This window comes from Procambarus clarkii, chromosome 4, assembly GCF_040958095.1.
Source record: "Procambarus clarkii isolate CNS0578487 chromosome 4, FALCON_Pclarkii_2.0, whole genome shotgun sequence".
In the NCBI taxonomy this organism is placed as follows: Eukaryota; Metazoa; Arthropoda; class Malacostraca; order Decapoda; family Cambaridae; genus Procambarus; species Procambarus clarkii.
Genome location: NC_091153.1, coordinates 25,239,898 through 25,256,348, shown reverse-complemented (window position 1 = coordinate 25,256,348; position 16,451 = coordinate 25,239,898). Strand labels below are relative to the sequence as shown.

The following is a 16,451-nucleotide window of genomic DNA, read 5'->3' as shown; positions in this document are numbered from 1 at the left end:
AAACAGAAGGACCGCCAGGAAACTTCATACTGCCGCCGAGAAGAAGCCCTCAGGTGGGTCACCAACAAGGAGGCCACCTGATCACCATAGAGATGATGATAGACTCGAGTCAAAAAACCCATACGCGAAGACTCGAGGAGAAGATCGAACCAGCCACGTGACATACCAGCCCGATCTGCTGAAAGAGGCGGAGCCGCGGGAAAACCCTCAGGTTCGGACACCGAGCAACCAGCGCCTGAAACCAAGGCTGGGCTGGCCAAGAAGGGGCCAGAAGGACAACCCTCCCCTGGTAAGTCTCTAAGCGAGTCAGGACCTGGAGCAACAGCTGAACTGGGGAAAAGAGGTACATGAACCTGTTGGAAATTTCCAACACTAATACAATACTATTGTATTATAATAAATCAGTATTAAAATATACTATTACAGTACTGTAGTTACTAAAACTTACTAACAGTAATGTTCACATAAACTAACCATTATATCTGCATATGGATACTGGAATTCTTACGAAACCAAGCACCAGTACTGCGTCAGATTATATCTAGTTAAACACATTTATAGCCAGTGTGTTAGAGAATTGAATGTGATTCTCTAAAATCATAAGTATTCCGTGTGATAGTTATTTATGGATAACATAACTCCCAGATAATTGTAAATCGAGAGTTTTAGTTACAATTGTTATCAAGTAAGAAATTTACCGTCACGCGTGAATGCCATGGAGAAAACTAAAATCTTCTCCATTTCTTGTTTACCACCATAAGACGAGAAAGTAATAATATTTAAATCCCTAGAATTACAATCCAGTCTTTATTAAAGTCTTTCAGCCACAATTGCACGAAATAATATTATTCGTGATAAATAATTTCTGTGGTGAATGCGGGGACGCGGGTTGGAGAGGAGAGACGCCATTGTGTGTGTGGATGGTGAACTCGCGTTGCGGAATTGAGCAACAAAAGTCGTGGCGTCAGAGTCTGAGACACGTGACGTTGAGATTATCAGCAAGAATTACACTGACACTCAACCCAGAATGAATTATTATTGTTCTACGTGATCTGCAGTGCTCGGTCAACTAATAACGCGTCGATATTCAAGCCAAGCTATCAACCACGTGTACGACATTGTGGAAGTTTGAGCCTGGGACGCGATACCGGCAGGCTTCAGCATAATTTGCACCTTTCGATAAGTATATAGTTTTTTTTTGATGCATCATTAGAGATTGTATATGTCGTGGGCAGCCTGTCGTTATATCGAACGACTACAAAAAATCCAACGTTAGTACCGCACTAAACCTTATTTTATATTTCATGGATATTGAGATTTAAGTAGCCTAGTTCAATGCTACGTAATATCCCTTAAATTACAGCTCGTATGAGAGGAGTCAACGAGTTGTTACCTACATTCGTGTTATTCACCTCTAAGGGCTTCTATAAGGAATTCCTGAGATCACGAGGACGAGGCGTGAATGATGTCATAGAAATCGTCTTAAAGCTAAGACTTTTTGTACCCATTTAATTACTCCAATTTTTGTTATTTGTTCATGATTCTATCTAATTGAATACTCGTCATGTACACTGGAGATAATATGTGTTTATTTAGATGATTGCTTTCTAATGCTAATAATCTTTATAATTTTCTACTGGTAATCTCCTATTGATTCTTTAATATTTTGGTCACAATATTATTTATCAAACAATGAACTGGTGCAGGAACCACACTAGTTCCTAGACGTATATGAAATTCTAGCAATACCCCCCCAATGTAGGTGTTTGAGGCTTTGATTAAAGTTAATTAACCATACAGCCCATTTATTATTTAAGTGATTATGCTTTCTAATATTTATCCATAGACACTGGTTCTTCCTTGTGTTTCTAATGATCACTTTTTATTAGTTTCCCTCTTTTCTTAAAAGTGGGTGGTCCTTCATAATTGATTTCATTAATTTAATAATTAAATAAATTGAGTCAAGCCCAGATATCCCACAGAACCCCCACCTCGACCAGTCTAGCCAAAAGGCGTCGACCCAGACGGCCTCGCGATCGGGGAAGGGCACCGCATAAAGGAGAAGACGCTGCGACCACGCCGACGCAAAGAGGTCCATCTCGGGGCGCCCGAACGTCTGGCAAAGCCAATGGAAGGACTCGTCGTCGACCGTCCACTCCGTGGAGAGGGGAACGAAGCGAGACAGGGCGTCGGCCAAGATGTTGGACATGCCCTGTACGTGAACCGCCAGGAGAGCCAAACCCTGAGAACTCAGCAGACGAGTCACCAGAAGCGACCAACCCCAAAGAGACAAGGACCGCATCGAACCCCCGCGGTTCAGGCAATGAACCACCGGAGAGCAGTCCGAATGGAGCCGAATTGTCGATCCGCGGGCCACCCGAATCCTCCCCAGAGCAAACCACACTGCCGCAAACTCCCGCACCGTGCTGTGAGCTCGACGGAAGGACGGATCCCAACGCCCCTGGCCGGCCTGGTGAGCACTGGTCACAAAACCCCAGCCGAGAGACGACGCATCCGTGTACACATCGAGCGAGGGCTCGGGTAGGCGCCAAGGCACTGAACCTCGAAAAACCCGAAGAGGAAGCCGGTGACACAGCAACTGACGCAAGGCCCCCCGGGGGTCGAACTCTGCGATCGCGAGAGAAGCGGAAGTGGGGGGGGGGACCCCCTGAAGGAACCAGAACAGCCGACGAAGCCAAACCCGACCCGGCGGGTAGACCACCATCGCAAAGTTCAGGCTCCCACACAGCCCCTCGAGCAACCGCCGGGTGACCTGAGGGCCCACCAGAAATAGACGAAGGTGGGACCACAGCCGCAGGAGAGACTCCGGAGGGAGAGACAAGGAGGCGGTTCGAGAGTCCCAAATGAGACCCAGCCAAGTCCGAACCTAAGAGGGAACCAGATGGGACTTCCTCCAGTTCACCAAGAACCCGAACCCGGCGAGCTGGGAAAGAACCAAATCCCTGGCTAGCAAGCAAGCTGACCGGCTGGGAGCCCAAACCAGCCAGTCGTCGAGGTAGGCCAACACCCGAACACCTAGGAGACGCAAACGAGCCACCACAACCCGTGTAAGGCGCGTGAACATGCGAGGTGCCAGGTTCAACCCGAACGGGAGACAACGAAAGCGGTAACTCAGACGTCCCACAACAAAACCGAGCCAGTCCCTGAACCGTGGATGAATCGGGACATGCCAATAAGCGTCCCAGAGGTCCAGGGACACCATCCAAGCTCCCGGCTCCAAGAGGAGCCGAACCTGAGACAGCGTAGTCATCCGAAAGGAGGGGCAATGAACTCGGGGGTTCAGGCGGGACAAGTCCAGAATGAACCGCAGGTCCGCGCAGTCCCGTTTCGGAACCGGAAACAGACGGGAAACCCATCTGAGGGACGACGTCGTTTCGACGACGCCCAAGCGTACCCACTCCAAGACGACTCTACAGAGAGCAGGGGAAGAAACCTGCCCTGCCAGCCCTGAAGCCCCCAAGGGGGCAAAGGGCCACCCAACGCCACCGCAGGCCGCGAGACACGACCCGAAAGGCCCACGAATCGTGGGACCAGGCGTGGGCGAACAGTGCAAGCCGCCCCCCCATCGCCCCGTCAATGGGGCAAACCGCGAAAGGGCCGGCGACCCTTACGAGACCCAGAACCCCGCACAGAGCGAACACCGCGCTGACCAGACGAGGGAGGGTCTGCAGGAGCCGAACCCGAACCTGACACCAGAGGTCTACCACGACGAGAGGAACCCCGAGCCCTGGCATGACCCTTTCGGGAAGACCCACCCCGGGACTCCCGGAAAACCAACAAGTCTGACATCGGACGACAAGCCGCCGATGCAGCCTGAATAAACTGCGCCACGGCCAACTCCTCAAACAGAAGAGGACAAAAAGGTGAAGAACGCCTAAGAGCCAGAGCCCAAGCAGATTCCACAGAGGAACCCAGCACCGTCTGCCGACACGCGAGACGGGAAGCTTAAAACAGGGAAACCGCATCCGGCAAAATCGGCGTGAACAGCTTCAACCAGGCAGCTGATGAACGCGCAGCCGAGGACAAGGTGCCGGACCCCGGGACGGACCCAAGCGTCCTCACATCCTCCACGAGCCAATTCGAGGACAGCTCCAGGAGGGAAAAGAACCGCAAGGCCGAAGCCAAAAGGCCCCGGGCGCGCAAGTCCTACTCAACGAGCGCCGCCGAAAGGGTGGGAACCTGCACATGGAGCTGAATAACGCCTACATCGCGGGAAAGGGCAGGGGCAAACAAGCACTCATTCAGGTACTCAAGCTCGCCCCGCAGGAAAACCAGAAGCACCATGGAAGCTTCCCGCCACTCCAGTGTGCGGGAACGACAGAAGGAATGCCAGGAATCCAGAACAAACAAGGGGCAGTCTGCTAGCCAGGAAGACTCCGGAACCTCGTAACGGAGCCAGAAAGGGAACGAAGTCCCAAACCTGAATTCGGACGGATCCATTTCCGAGGCATAATCCGGGTCATGCAGGAGGTAAGCTGCAAAGGCCCTTGCACCACACCAGGTTGGATGCGATAAACCAAAAACCTCCTGAAGGACGGAACCGACGTACCCGGGGGAACACGGAACCGAACCCGGGGAAGGGCTGACACCAAATCCAACTCGTACGCAGAGGGGGGAAAAGAAAACCCCATTCCTTGTAACAATAAGCCCCGCTCAGAAGGAAGAAAAACCCAGGCGGGTTCCAACGGGGCCCAAGGCCCCCAAGTCAGCCCCTCCCCAGCCTCGCGGTCCTTCACCACAGGACCTGAGGCCGAGTCCTCTCCCCAAGCCCCGACCCCACAAGACAAGGACGGAGCACCCGGAAAAGCTGGAGGAAGGGGGGCCCACTGGTCAGACCCAGAAGCTTCGGCTGGGAGACAAGACTCGAGTGCCTCTGCCGCCCCCCTGGAAGGGGCACCCCCCGAAGCTGCCCGAGTCTCAAGATCAAGTAACCCCTGCTCCGACCTCGAAACCCTCAGACGCTTCGGGGCCGGAAGCAGGGGGGGGGGGGAGGACCAGTACGAACAGAAGGGGAAGGACGAGGAGGTGCGGACTGAACCAGGATCGAAGCAACCCCCACCCCCAAGTCCGGGTCTCGAAAAGCAAAGCGGGGCAGCCCCGGGGCATCCGGGTGAGCAACCAACCGAGCGCGTTGCAACAGACGAAACCTAGACTGCAACGCACGCGCCGCCTGTACCCGAATAGAATCATCAGAGGATTGGGTAAATTGAGTCACAAGCAAGCAGCAACACGCACAGGACTCAGGGTCGAAAGTATCACCGACCCAACAGGCAGCGTGGCAGAGGCAAAAACAATGAGGGTCACCCTGAGACAAGGGGCCCGAGCAACCCTCAAACTCGCACACAGCGAGTGGGGAATCCAGGGTCACATCCATCGAACCCATGCGCCCCCTAGGGGATTCCCAGGGTCCTGAGCATTTACTTTGAAGACGCTCAAGTAGTCCCAGGCAGGGTGCTGCAAACCGGCGCCCAAAACTACCAAGTGAACTTCTATAGCTGAACCCCAGGGACGTGTACACTCACAGGGACCTAGCAGGGGGCGCCACCAAGGAGAACAGTGGAAGGGCAAAAACAAACTGAATAAAATGACAGAACCCCCCACCAGGCAAAAACTAAAAGAAAAACAAAACCCCGCAGAGGACAGCGAACCCCAAGGAACAGAGCCGGCCGCTATGTCAGGAATACAAGCTGTGCAGCACCCTGCGCCCCTACCAGTGCAAACTGCCTCTCACCTGCCAGTAACAAGGGAGAACAGAACACCCAAGAGCCCAACAGGCAGCCGAAAAACCGAAAGGTAAAACGGACCAGCAGAGGCAGACCCCGAGGAGCCTGTGGAAGGTGGCCCCAAGCCCCAAGGGCAGTACTTACAGGGCACCTAGGGAAGGCAGCCCTATGCGCATGCAGCCCGAGTACTGAAGATAACTCCTGGCTCTCGCACCCACAAAACAAACACCACACGCAAAGCACAGTAGCTGGCCCAGATGGAGTTTCACCATGGGTTCTGAATGTGCATCTGAGCTCAGCATTCCAATTCACCTGATCTTTCAGGCATCCCTGTGTACAGGAATCGTAGCAGACGTGTGGAAACAGGCTAACATAGTTCCAATCTACAAAAATGGCAGCAGGGAAGACCCCCTCAATTATAGACCTGTATCATTGACAAGTGTAATAGTGAAAGTATTGGAAAAACTAATCAAAACTAAATGGGTAGAACACCTGGAGAGAAATGATATAATATCAGACAGACAGTATGGTTTTCGATCTGGAAGATCCTGTGTATCGAATTTACTCAGTTTCTATGATCGAGCCACAGAGATATTACAGGAAAGAGATGGTTGGGTTGACTGCATCTATCTGGACCTAAAAAAGGCTTTCGACAGAGTTCCACATAAGAGGTTGTTATGGAAACTGGAAAATATTGGAGGGGTGACAGGTAAGCTTCTAACATGGATGATAAATTTTCTGACTGATAGAAAAATGAGGGCAGTAATCAGAGGCAATGTATCGGAATGGAGAAATGTCACAAGTGGAGTACCACAGGGTTCAGTTCTTGCACCAGTGATGTTTATTGTCTACATAAATGATCTACCAGTTGGTATACAGAATTATATGAACATGTTTGCTGATGATGCTAAGATAATAGGAAGGATAAGAAATTTAGATGACTGTCATGCCCTTCAAGAAGACCTGGACAAAATAAGTATATGGAGCACCACTTGGCAAATGGAATTTAATGTTAATAAATGTCATGTTATGGAATGTGGAATAGGAGAACATAGACCCCACACAACCTATATATTATGTGAGAAATCTTTAAAGAATTCTGATAAAGAAAGAGATCTAGGAGTGGTTCTAGATAGAAAACTATCACCTGAGGACCACATAAAGAATATTGTGCAAGGAGCCTATGCAATGCTTTCTAACTTCAGAATTGCATTTAAATACATGGATGGCGATATACTAAAGAAATTGTTCATGACTTTTGTTAGGCCAAAGCTAGAATATGCAGCTGTTGTGTGGTGCCCATATCTTAAGAAGCACATCAACAAACTGGAAAAGGTGCAAAGACATGCTACTAAGTGGCTCCCAGAACTGAAGGGCAAGAGCTACGAGGAGAGGTTAGAAGCATTAAATATGCCAAAACTAGAAGACAGAAGAAAAAGAGGTGATATGATCACTACGCACAAAATAGTAACAGGAATTGATAAAATCGACAGGGAAGACTTCCTGAGACCTGGAACTTCAAGAACAAGAGGTCATAGATTTAAACTAGCTAAACACAGATGCCGAAGAAATATAAGAAAATTCACTTTCGCAAATAGAGTGGTAGACGGTTGGAACAAGTTAAGTGAGAAGGTGGTGGAGGCCAAGACCGTCAGTAGTTTCAAAGCGTTATATGACAAAGAGTGCTGGGAAGACGGGACACCACGAGCGTAGCTCTCATCCTGTAACTACACTTAGGTAATTACAGTGCAGTAGCGACACCGGAGCCAGAGCACATGATCTTTGCCTATAGCATCAGCTTCAAGAACTGAGGTGTGGGTAGCCAGCGTGGAGGGTCTGGGGTTCCCCCTTCCCCCTCCTGGGGAGTGGGGAGCTGCGCAGACAGCGGCGCGGCGGCGTGTGACGTCACACTAGTTTGCTTGTTTTCTTTTGGGGAGTTTTATCCACTAGTTCGGCTTTTGGTAGCAATTTTAACCAGAATAGGGGTTTGTTTTGAGGCGCTTACCTTTCTGGGTGCCTGTTCCGGTCGATGGCAGACATAGAATGCTTCCAACCACACGGGGGCTTCTATAGGCCATTGCTCCACTTGCCTCTCTGAGGGGGCCCGGTTCTGGCCGTGGTCCCCGGTAGGCCTAAGAACTCCATACACATGACTGAGCCAAAGTCTGACATTAGCATATCAGCCTGAAATAGCTCCGGGAGCCGACGGGGCTCCCCCCAGAAAGGGCTATCGCGAAGATACCATAACAGCCTTCGAAGCCAAACCCTGCCCAGTGGGTAAACCAGCATGGCAAAGTTTAGGCTCCCGCACAACTGCTCAAGCTGCTGCTGAGTAACCTGGGTCCTCCTTAAAAAACAACAACTGAAAACGGGACTGCAGGCAAAGCAAAGCAGCAGGAGGGAGAGAGATGGAAGCCCTCCTAGAATCCCATGCGAGGCCCAGCCAAGTCCAAACCTGGGATGATACCAGCTGGGACATTTGCCAATTCACCAGGAACCCAAATCTGAAAAGTTGGGAAAGAACCAGATGCCTGGCTAGCAGACATGCAGACTGGTTGGGAGCACTTACAAATCAGTTATCGAGGTAGGCCAGAACCCGAAGACCTAGCAGATGCAGATGGGTCACCACGACCCGTGTTAACCACATGAAAAAGCGAGATGCCAGATTCAGACCGAATGGAAGGCAACACAAGCCTATCATCCTACCACAAACCACAGCCAATCTCTGAACCCCGGATGAATAGGAACATGCCAATAAGCGTCCTTGAGGTCCAGAGCAATCATCCAAGAGCCAGGCTCGAGAAGAAGCCGGACCTGGTACAACGTGGTCATCTGAAAGGTGGGGCAAGGAATCAAACGGTTCAGATGGGACGAGTCCAGAATGAACCAAAGATCCGCATAGTCCTGTTTCGGAACTGGAAACAGGCAGGAAACCCACCTGAGGGACAAAATCCCTCAGGTGGGAGAGTTACGAGGAGAGACAAGGGGCATTAAACACACCAAAACTAGAAGATAGAAGAAAAAGAGGTGATATGATCACCACTTACAAAATACGAACAGGAATCAACCACATTGGCAAAGAGGAATTCCTGAAACCAGCAACTTCAAGAATAAGAGGACATAGATTCAAGCTAAGGAAACAAAGGTGCCCCAAAAAATTAGAAAGTTTTCTTTTGCAAACAGTAGTAGATGGTTGGAATAAATTAAGTGAGAAGATGGTGGAGGCCAAAACCATCAGTAGTTTTAAAGCGCTACGCAACAAAGAGTACTGGGAAGACAGGACACCATGAGCGTAGCTCTCATCCTGCAACAACACTTATGTAATTACACACTTGTAATTACAAATAAATTGTAGTACAGGATGATGATAGTGAGTGGTGTCCCAGAGAACATAAAGGTATAGTGCTTTTGAAAAATAGGTGAGATAACAGGAATGTGCCAAGGGAAGTGAAATAGTGGATGAGAAAAAGTTACCCCTAGAGTTTACAGTGCAGAGAACAACATTCAAGATGGCCGCCTGCAAGAGGAAATACAAAACAGAGCTTGATTTTGCTGGATTCAGTGAAAAAAGCATTGAGATAACCAGTCTATACAACAAGGTGGTAAAATTAGATACTATTGTGACCTCTCATGTAGAAATAATTAGTAAATTGAAAGAAAGTAATGACCATTTAAATAGCAAAGTTGTATGTCTTGAGGGTGTAGTGAAAGACTTGCGCAAGGATAAGATTCAATTGGAAACTAATTGCTAAGCCATGGAAGAAGAAAATAGACTCTTAAAAATAGCTTTGAAAGAAGTTAAAGTAAATTAAAACATAAATAACTACAATAGGTTAGGTAAGGAATTTCAACAGGAGAAACAGCTTTTGTCAGCACAGATGGAGGAAGTTACACAGGGAATAGAACAGTGCAAGAAAGATATGCAACTCACTTATGCACAAGTGGCCAAGGAGAAGGAAAAAATAGAAGAAGCAGTAAAGGAAGTCAAACACTGCAGCAACCAAGATAAAACAAACATTAGGCTAGAAGTGAGGAAAGAATTGGCATCTAACCCGAAGTTGGTGCAAAACACAGTTGATCGGAGTAAGTCCCTGATCATTTTTGGCTGCAAGGAAAAGGAGATAACATCTAGGTCAGAAAGAGCTGTAGAAGAAGAAAAAGTAGTAGATAAAATTGTTGGCCTCGTGGAAGGTCTTACAACCATAGAGAATGTCTGCGACTACAGGAGAATAGGCAGATATGTAAAAGGGAAAGATCGACCTTTGAGGATCACCCTAAATGGTACCAAACAAATGGAAGAAGTATTAAGGAATGCTAGAAAATTACAAAGTGATGAGGATGGGAAAGTGTGGTCGTTAAGACGAGATCTTTCAAAAGAAGATAGAGAGAAGCTGAAACTGAACCTCGCCGAGGCAAAACGTTTAAATGAGAGCAGGAATGAAGAAGAAATCAATTCTTTTTTCTAAAAAGTGATAGGGGTAGGCAGGCCAGTAAAGTGGTACATAAAGGCAAACCAACAAAATCATTAGAGAAAAGGGGAGTGAAAAATAAGAAGAGGGGGAACAAGTTCCTGAAGATTGCATACATCAACACAGATGGAGTAAGATCAAACATACTGGAGTTAAGTGATATAATACAGCTGCAGACACCAGACATTGTTGCACTCACGGAGACTAAACTTGAAGATGCTATTTTAAATGAGGTCATATTCCCAAGGGGCTACTCATTTTGGAGACGGGAGAGAAAAATCAGGAAAGGCGGTGGCGTTGCTGTGCTGGTGAAAGAACACCTAAAGGTGAACGAAATAGTGACTGCCAATCCACAAGAAGTTGACATAATAGCACTAGAGATCTGCCATGAGGATGATAAACTAATGATCATAAATGCATATAGTCCACCGTTAAGCAGCACATGGTCAAAGGAGGAGCTAGATAGTAAATGAGAAGGTCTTATAACAATAATGAGAGAGATCATAGCGAGAGCAGATAACGATAGTTCACGACTGTTGATAGTCGGCGACTTCAACTTGAAATCCAAAGACTGGGAAGCATGTGAAGCTAAAACAGAAGATTTCTGGACCTGTAAATTTGTAGACCTCATCCTGGAAACATTCTTGTATCAACATGTTAAACAAGCTACGAGGATGAGGGAAGGGGACGTCCCCTCCATGCTAGATTTGATATTTACCAGGAAGGAGGAAGAAATATTTGACATTCAGTACCTTCCTCCCTTGGGTAAAAGGGACCATGTCTTTTTGGGAATAAAGTATGCAATGCGTTATAATCTGGAAGAAAATATGACGGTCGATGCAAATGAAAAACCTGACTTTAGGAGAGGACATTATGGCAACCTTAGAAAATTTTTTAGTGAGTATACTATACCAATCGACTATCCCGAGGTCGATTGGATAAAAAATTAATTTTATACAAATATTTTTTGTAGTGGACGCAAGTCCGGTCCAAAGTTAGGACTCAGGAGAAAAATAATGGACGCGAGTCCGGTCCAAAGTTACCGATAGTGTTAATAAAAATGGAAGACAAAGTTAGAATACATAAATATTCATGGGAAAATACAGTGTGCAGGTAAATCCAGAAACTTCTGTATTATAATTATGCATCACTCTCATTTCTATAAATGATCACAGTTTTTAGAAAAATCACAAATATCATCAATGTATATTTACTAAAATAACATACCTGGGACTACTTTTGATGGACTGTCTAATGGTGTATATGGTTTTGTGATAAACTGCCGAGTATGGTAGGTACCATGTTTTGTTACCGAGGCTTGAGAAGCATGTCTATGAGCAACATGTCTACAATGGGCAGGAATCCAAGGTTGGGATAGTGCTTCAGATAATTTCTTTTTAGCCTCTCGATGAATAAGTGCAGCATTATCTGCAAACATATACAGCAAGAATATAATAAAACAATGTAAATGTTCACAAAGTTAACATCTTAAGAGTAATAAAAATAACTAAAGTTATGCCACAAACATTTTATTTTCTTCACAGTAATCTCCTGTAAATGATTGTTAGAGTTGAATGTAATGAAATGCCTCTTTCTTATGACTTCCTCAGCATCACTCCAAGATATAACCTGGCTAGCTGGCATACTGAAGAACTGCACCAGGCTCTTTCAGTTCATGAGATTTACTGAAAACCAGGACCAGAATCTTGATTCATCAATAGAGGTAGGGGAGTATGGGAATCTAGGATTACCATAGCACCCAAGAGAAAACTGCCAGAAAAATATAGTGCACCAAATCAGACACTTGCATGGAAAAGATTGGTAATGCTCTTCTGGCTCTGTAAACCATCATCTGACTTGAGCCACTGCTCCATAATTCATGTACACTTTTCATACTGATAGGTCATATACCACTTTCTTAGATGTTAAGTCAGCCTTTGACATTGCTAACCGACATTAATTTATTAAAATAGATATAAACTAACTAAACAAAGATGCTGAAGAAATATAAGAAAATTCACTTTCGCAAACAGAATGGTGGACGGTTGAAACAAGTTAAGTGAGAAGGTGGTGGAGGCCAAAACCGTCAGTAGTTTCAAAGCGTTATATGACAAAGAGAGCTGGGTAGAAGGGACACTATGAGCATGGCTCTTATCCTGTAACTACACTTATATAATTACACCACTAAGAAGCAGCAGCATCGGATACCTGAAGTCTCAGCATACCACTCCACTCATTCTTGCACTGCAAAAATGTACAACTAGTACCCCTAAATAACACAAGAGAAGGGGATGGGGGACAACCGAGGTACCAACCAAACAAAGGTGTTTCATTACTGTAGGTTCCCTTCCCTAGGTGTCCAGTAGGTACTACCCTTGGAGCTTGGAGCCTCCTTCTGCAAGTCTCCTTGGGATCTACCTCCGTTGTGTCTTTTACTGCTCGGTACTTGGCCACCCTTGGGGTCAGCTGGGGGTTTGTTACCCTAGTTTCTGGGTAGGAGGTAGTTTTTGTCACTGGTAGGGACATGGGGTACTGCTTAATTAGTTATCACTTATTATAGTGACCGGCTCTGTTCCGCCTGGGTACGTTGTCCTCTTGCGGTGTTTTTCTTTTGTTTTTGTTTGTTCTTGCCTGGTGGGGGGTCTGCTTTGTACTCTCGCTCTCTGTTGTTTGGGTTGGTGTGGGTTTTCTTCTGTGTGTTGGTGGTATTCCCCTGCTAGGCCCCCGTGAGTGGACACGTCCCAGGGGTTCAGCTTTTAGAAGTTTGTTTGGTAGTTTTGGGTGCCGGTTAGCAGTACCCTGCCTGGGCTTCCCTTAGCATGTTAACACTTTCGCGCTATCTGGACGCGCCGGCGCGTCCCGTTTCGTCTAACGCTAACGCATAGTAGACATAAAGTTGAGTCCTCTTTTAAAATATTTGTATAAAATTCAATTTTTATCCGATTTACTTTGGGTTTGTTTCAAACTGCGCGCTATGAGGCTCTCTTTCTCACCACTAGGCTGCATGGTACAATAAGTTCATGAAAGGTGTGGATAACTTCGATCAAATGGTATTTTGTCCCAAACGGGTTGCAGGTGGGTGACTTTAGCCGTTTATACTGGTAATGCTTCCCCCATATCATGTATTATATGCATATGTCTGTTTAGGGAATTTTATTCCGATCAATATACAACCAAAAATAACTGTGTGCAACAAGTATAAACTTGACAAACATAACAAAAGTAAAAACATTTCGTGTGTGTTTGACGCTCACTGATATGTTCCAGCGTTGTTTTATATTTGGCGCTATTCTAACTTACGCTTTGTTGATATTTTTTACCTATGGGCACATAGAACATTCTATTGCGAACACATTGACACAAAAATGAATGACGTACATAGAAAATTAATGTCATGAGAGTGAAATAAGTATAAACTTTCAAAGCGCCGTGCGTCGTCCCGTCACCGATACCGGGTAACAATTTCACCACTTCCCACACTCTTGCGGGCGGGCCGCATCATTATTCTACGCTTATATTCATATCACCGTGTTGGGAATTTCATTGCGAGTCCATTGATACCAAAATTAACGCTGTAGAATAAGTGTGGAGGTGATTACAATCCCAAGAGTAAAAACATTTTGTTGCTGATGGGCGCTCACGGCGAGTCATCTTCGTAGTTATTTATTTGGTGCTGGTATCCCTATACGTTTCGTGACTTTTTTTACTGATGTTCTTCTAGAGAATTTTATTGCGAACACGTTGGTACCAAAATGAAATACGTAGCATGAGAACTAAGGTCAGAAGAGTAAAAAGAGTATACACATTTTTGTTTTTACGCTTAAGCGATAAAAACGCTGCGCGCACATTCGGTTGGCTGAGTGACCTTTGCGGAAAGCGCGAAAGTGTTAAGAAGGCTAAGTGCCCTGAGAAACCCAACAGGGGCTCCGTGGTCCAATGGATGTGATCCTTGAGTCCCCTCTCGCTTCCTGCGAGTTTGAAAGTTGCTCTGTCCCACTATCTCAGGGCGACACTCACCAGTTGTGCCTCCGCCATGCTGCCTGTTGGGTCGGTGATTCTTTTGACCCACAGTCGTACGACGTTTGTTGTCTGTATGTGCTCTAGTTCACCCAAGTTACTGAACATGATATGAGGGTGCAGGCAGCTGCTGCATTGCATGTTAGGTTTAGGTTGCTGCAACGCGCTAGGCTGGCTGCAGCCCCGGATACCCCGAGACTGCCTCGTTCTGGTTATAGGGACCCAGAGTTGAGGGTGGGAGTCACTTCGGCTCTGGTTCTGTCCACCCCTCCTAGTCATTCTCCCTTCTATTGTGCATCCAGTTCCTCCCACCTTGCTTCCGGCTCCGAAGCGTCTGAGGGTTTTGGAGTCAGGGCAGGATCTCGTTGGTGTTGAGACTCAGGCGGTTTCGGGAGAGTTCCCTTCTGGGGTTGCAGTGGAGGCATTTGAGCCTGGTCCTCCAGCTGGAGCTTCTGGGTCTGACTAGTGGGCCCCCCTTCGTTCCTGCTTTTTCGGCGGCTCCCGCCTTTTCTTTAGAGGCTCCAAATCCCCAGACGGAAGGGGGTTTGGAGGCCGGCTCGGCCGTGAGTCCTCAGGGTGAGGTTCCCAGGGTAGGGGAGTGGTTGACTTGAGGGCCTTGGGCTCCGTTGGACCCCGCCTGGGTGTTTGTACCCTCAGAGCGGGGCTTGATGTTACAAGAAGTGGGGTTCTCTTTCGCTCCCTCTTCATATAAGTTGGATTTGGCATCTATCCCTCCCCGGGTTTGGTTCTGTGATCCCTTGGGTTCTTCAGTCCGTCCTTCCAGAGGTTTTCGGCTTCCCGCATCCCGTCACAGGTGGTGCGGGAAACCCTTGTGGCTTACCTCCTGTGTGACCCAGATTATGCTTTCATGATGGATCTGCCTTCCTTCATGTACGGTTCTTCGTGTTCGTACTGGGTTTGTTATGAAGTTCCTGAGTCGTCCTGGTTAGCAGACCAGGTCTGGGCCCAGTCTGGGTCCGGAGGAGCCCTCCGGACCCAACTGCCCGCTCTTCTCTTTGGAGGCTTGGCACACATTTTGTTGGTCCCGTGCGCTTAATTGGAGGGTGGCTCAGACAGCCTTGCAGGTTTTCCTGGGGGGCAACTTGGAGCACCTTAATGTTTGTTTGTTTGCTCCTGCCCTTCTGCGGAATGTTGGTGTGATCCAGCTTCATCTGCAGGCTCCCTCTCTCCCTCCCTTCCTGGCTGCCTTGGTCAAAGGTTATTTGCATACACGTGACCTGCTGGCTTTGGTCCTGCGTTTCTTCTCCCTCCTCGAGCTGTCCTCAGATTGGCTTGAGTTGGATGTGAAGGCGCTTGAGGCTGCCTCTGGGTCTGGTGCGCTGCCCTTGGTGGTGCGGGCTTCATCTACATTGTTAAGGCTGTTCGTGCCGCTTCTGCGGGATGTGGTTTTGCGTTTTTTTTTTGCTTCTCGACTCACATGTTGGCAGGCGGTGCTTATTTCTTCTTTAGAATTTGCTTGAGCCCTGGCTCTTCGATTGTCTTTGCATTTTTTGTCCTCTGCTGTTTGCAGAGTCTGCTGTGGTGCAGTATCTTCAGGCGGCTTCGGTTAGTTGCTGTCCTATGTCCGGCTATGTTAGTTCTCCGGGGGGGCTCGTGGGGGGGGGGGGGCTGTCCCGGAAGGGTCGTACCAGGGCTTGGGGTACTTCCCGTCGTGGTAGGCCAGTGGTACCAGATTTGGGGCAGGCGCTGCCTCCGGTTCCATCTTTTTCTGGTCAGCGCAGGGATCGCCCTGTGCGCCGCTTAGGTTCTCGTAAAGTTCATTGGCCCTTTTGCGGTTCGTCCCATTAATGGGGTGAAGGCTGGGGGAGGCTCGCTCTGTTCACTCACGCCTGGCCCCACGATTTTCTAAGGTTGTTTTCCTGTTGGCATTAGCCTCTGGGGGCCAGGTCGGGAAGCTTCATGTTCTCCTCCGGCGCAGGGTTTTATGCTCCTTCGGTCCTGATGGTAGGTTTGTTCGGTTGCAGCCGACTCCTTCTTTTCTGGCTAAGAATAAGACTGCTGCTTTCCGGAGGGGCCCTTGGGTTGTCGATGCTTGGTTGGTCAGGCCGAGGGTGCATCATGTGCTGTGTCCGGTTGCAGCTCTCCGCCGTTATTTGTGCGCCACAGCTTCGGTGGCCGGTGGTCACTTTGGGTTGACCCGGTTTCCCTCCTTTCCTGTTCCCGAGCACTGGTCTCTCAGGTTGTCCGCAGTGTTATTAAG

The 16,451-nt window shown here is 47.9% G+C and overlaps 1 protein-coding gene across 1 annotated transcript in view; it reads right to left on the bottom strand.

Moving 5' to 3' along the window:
• The window catches only part of LOC138369763 (coiled-coil domain-containing protein 22-like), a 121,999-nt gene that overhangs the window by 10,789 nt on the left and 94,759 nt on the right, over positions 1 to 16,451 (bottom strand). The window contains exon 4 of the mRNA XM_069333253.1: positions 11,441 to 11,641. Within this exon, the coding sequence (XP_069189354.1) occupies positions 11,441 to 11,641 (201 nt within the window). The remainder of the gene's footprint in view (positions 1 to 11,440; positions 11,642 to 16,451) is intronic.